This window comes from Myotis brandtii, unplaced genomic scaffold, assembly GCF_000412655.1.
Source record: "Myotis brandtii unplaced genomic scaffold, ASM41265v1 scaffold320, whole genome shotgun sequence".
NCBI lineage: Eukaryota > Metazoa > Chordata > Mammalia > Chiroptera > Vespertilionidae > Myotis > Myotis brandtii.
In genome coordinates this window covers 1,288,242-1,292,224 of record NW_005362270.1, presented here as the reverse complement: position 1 = coordinate 1,292,224, position 3,983 = coordinate 1,288,242, and the positions used below count along the sequence as shown (strand labels likewise).

Sequence of the window (3,983 nt, the reverse complement as noted above, 5' to 3'; positions counted from 1 at the left end):
CAGAAAGCTTGTAGTGTTGTTGGTGTGTATACTAGTATTTGTACGTGTGTGTGCATATGTGTGTGTCCATGTAGTTATTTTATTTTTTATTTTTTAAATTACAGTTGACATATACTATTATATAGTTTTAGGTGTACAACATAGTGATTAGACATTTATGTAACTTCCAAAGTGATCACCCCAATAAGTCTAGCACCCGCCTGGCACCATACATCGTTATTACAATGTTATTGACTGTGTTCCCCATGCTGCATTGCCACCTAGTTATTTTATATGATGGCATCAGGCTGTACGTATTTTCCTTCGCCATGCTTTTTTTTTTTTTTCACTCAACCTTATAGCACAGAAATCTTCCCATGTGGCATTGGGAGGTATAGGCATTTTTCGTTTTAACAGATTGCCTGCCAAAGAGCTGTCTAAAGGAGTCATATAATTTACATTTCCACAAAAGCATACAGAAAGCTTGTAGTGTTGTTGGTGTGTATACTAGTATTTGTACGTGTGTGTGCATATGTGTGTGTCCATGTAGTTATTTTATTTTTTATTTTTTAAATTACAGTTGACATATACTATTATATAATTTTAGGTGTACAACATAGTGATTAGACATTTATGTAACTTCCAAAGTGATCACCCCAATAAGTCTAGCACCCGCCTGGCACCATACATCGTTATTACAATGTTATTGACTGTGTTCCCCATGCTGCATTGCCACCTAGTTATTTTATATGATGGCATCAGGCTGTACGTATTTTCCTTCGCCATGCTTTTTTTTTTTTTTCACTCAACCTTATAGCACAGAAATCTTCCCATGTGGCATTGGGAGGTATAGGCATTTTTCGTTTTAACAGATTGCCTGCCAAAGAGCTGTCTAAAGGAGTCATATAATTTACATTTCCACAAAAGCATGTGGGATTGTCTATTTCATCACACCCTTACCCACACTTGATAATTTAAATCATATATATAAGACTTTTTTACTCTAGTCATCTTTTTTCTAATTATTTGGGATGTTCTGACTTTCTGTCGATTGCCATATAACGATTTCTCTCAGAAGGGCCACGGTTTTTAACAAATGTGATATCCTAATAGTGAATGGACCGTGATCTGGTCCCAGCCCACAGCCCAGTCTTCTCTACAAATTTCCATCACTCTCTACCCACTCCCATGCCTTGGACACACACACGTATTCCTATTCTGTGTTTTGCCTCATAGTGCCCCTGCCACCTGAATTCTGGAAGTCCTGTCCTCCATGCTTATGTAGTAAAATCATTCTTAGCTTTTAAATCCCTGCTCAAAAGACACTTCCTCCAGAAAGTCTTCCTTGATTTATCATATCCCAAACCATCTTTCCTCCCTTGTGTCCCCACTTATGTTCCTTTGCTTCTCTGTTACAGCCATTCTCATGACTGCAAATGCTGCCAACCAGCAGACAGGGTTCTGGAAGCACCAGGTGAGAGAATAGTGGTTCCAGGGTAGAGACAGACAGGAGGGGCATGCTGGCAGGGGGAAACTCCAATGCCAGATGCCGGCCAGGTGCCCCTTGGATAACCAGCAACCCTGAAGTTGTGGACAATCTTCTTTCCTTTAGCAAAGGCAGAAAATAGCCATGTTCTGACCTGGGTGATACTCACACTAGGCAAGACTTCGATGCGCCCTGGTGGTCCCCTAGGTCCAGGAGGTCCCACAATGCTGGTGCCATCCATCCCTCTTTCACCCTGGATACAATAATGAGAGCGGAGAAACAATTCACTGTGCATGGATAATGCTCCCAGAACCAGGCGGGACAGTCCTCACACCCCACCTCAGAGCTGTGACCTCACCTTGAGCCCCGGGTCTCCCTTTTCTCCTTTGAGACCCTGGCAAAACAAAGAAACAAAGATCCGTGTGTTGTTGTTTTTCTATTTACTTTGCTCACTCTCTATCTATCCTTGGATCTTGCCATCTCTCCATACACACTGACATGGATTTTGCCTCAGGCAAGGGGAGCAAAGGATGAGGGGCAAATTCCCCTCCCAGAGTCAGAAGGAATACCCCTCAGAGGGCGAGGAGACCAGAGTCCTCTCTTAGCACAGGGGGTGGGGGGTGGGGGTCTTCTTGACCCTGAGTCTCAGAGCCGGCATCTGGAGGATGGGGAAGGTCAGACTTCCCCTGGATTGAGTGCTCAGCTCTAGGTCCCATGTGATAAAGATAATGAGGTTCCAAAGGTTGGTCCTCATAACAGCAGGTATCATAGCAGAAGATAGACAACACTTCCGGCCTCCCTGGGACTAGATGCATCAGGGAGGGGCACCTTCAAGCACTAGCTTTGAAATGGGTCAAAGTGTGAGTATTGAATGGGGCAGCAAGAAGGAGGCAATGAAGCAGAGATGCTGGATGGTGAAGGACTGGAGAGAGAGAGAGAGAGATTCCCCACAGGATGTTTTGTGCAAAACTTCTGTACTGCTCCTCAAAGAAACACTCGGTAAAGAGCACCTAGGCTCCCATTGCACAGCTGGGAGCTGGAGGCACAGAGAGGGTGAGTTATTGAAAGTAGCAGAGCCAGTCCCCTCACTCCAGCATGACAGGCCTTGAAATGAAGTTTCCAAAAGCCAACCTTGCCCAGCCAGTGTGGCTCAATGGTTGAGCGTTGACCTGTGAACCAGGAGGTCACAGTTTGATTCCTGTTCAGGGCACATGCCTGGGTTGTGGGCTCGATTCCCCAGTAGGGGGCGTGCTGGAGGCAACCAATCAACAATTCTCTCTCATCATTGATGTTTCTATCTCTCTCTCCCTCTCCCTTCCTCTCTGAAATCAGTAAAAATATATTTAAAAAGTAATTCAACCTACATTTGAAGCATTTGGTCCTGAGAGTCTGGGTTCATGCCGTGGCCTGATGGTTCCAGAGCCTTCAGTATACTAAGGAAGGAAGAAGAATGAGAAATTCAGGCCCAATTCCTGAGCACCTGCTAGCGCCAGGTGTGGTTTTGGGAGCTGGAGCTTGGTGGGAATCAGCACAGCCCCTGCCCTCAAACCGGGGTCCAATCTACTGGTCTTCAATCTACTGCCCAGTAACCCTTAGGGCATATTGCTCTTCAACCAAAGATAGGGTGCAAGTACCTGAAATTCAGGTTCCATTGTACACTCAGGGCCTGGGGGACCTGGGGGCCCAGGAGGCCCTGGGGGTCCCATGATCCCAGGAGTGCCAACTTGTCCATTTTTCCCTGGGCGTCCTGGTGAGCCTCTGTTGCCGGGGTCACCCTGTAGGGAAGAGGACAGGCTGACTACCCAGCCCTGGGTTATACACAGAAGGAAGGACATAGACCCCGAGTCAGAAAATCATTCTTCAAGCTTAATTAGGCTGATGAATCTGATGGTTACTGCTTAATGGTACAGAAATGGCTGTCGGGCTAATTGACATTGCGCTCGATAGGCAGAGGCACTCATGTGAGCACACGTGTGTGGAAGGGTGAGGAAGGAGAAACACTGCAGGTTACTCACTCTCCTCCAGCGCCAGCTTCCTGTCCTCCCCTGTGGTCCCTCTGAGATGTTTCTCTCTGCCCCACGCACTGATGCTTTCAGTGCTCCAGCCCCACAGTCCGATCACAGTGAACCCAGAGAAAGGGAAGGAAGGAGGAAAAGCTTTTCTTTTTCTTTTTTTACCTTTTCACCAACGGAGCCATTAGGCCCTCTTGCTCCCTGGAAAACAAACAAACAAAACAGAGTCAACAGGTCAACTGATATCTCTCATTAGGTGTGTTCAGAAGGGAATTTAGAACTATGGACTCTTAAGTCACAGGATATTAAAATGGGTCTCTTCCTCTCTCGGTTTGGGCTGATGTCTCAAAGCTGAGTGCACTATGAGAGTTGTCAGTTGCAGGCAAGTCATGCTGAAGGCTTGTGCGACCCATTGTTCAATGATTAGCTCATCACCTACCTCAAGAGTAAGAAGGAGTTGAAGTTTAACCACGGGAGCTCATAGAGGAAGAATTCCTGTGGCGCTG

At 46.2% G+C, this 3,983-nt stretch overlaps 1 protein-coding gene across 1 annotated transcript in view; it reads right to left on the bottom strand.

The window, feature by feature from the left end:
• The window catches only part of COL15A1 (collagen, type XV, alpha 1), a 101,872-nt gene that overhangs the window by 31,897 nt on the left and 65,992 nt on the right, over nucleotides 1–3,983 (bottom strand). The window contains exons 14-18 of the mRNA XM_005870651.2: nucleotides 3,643–3,678; nucleotides 3,100–3,240; nucleotides 2,830–2,898; nucleotides 1,824–1,859; nucleotides 1,635–1,718 (exon numbers count right to left, since the gene is read on the bottom strand). Coding sequence (XP_005870713.2) covers nucleotides 1,635–1,718; nucleotides 1,824–1,859; nucleotides 2,830–2,898; nucleotides 3,100–3,240; nucleotides 3,643–3,678 — 366 coding nt within the window. The remainder of the gene's footprint in view (nucleotides 1–1,634; nucleotides 1,719–1,823; nucleotides 1,860–2,829; nucleotides 2,899–3,099; nucleotides 3,241–3,642; nucleotides 3,679–3,983) is intronic.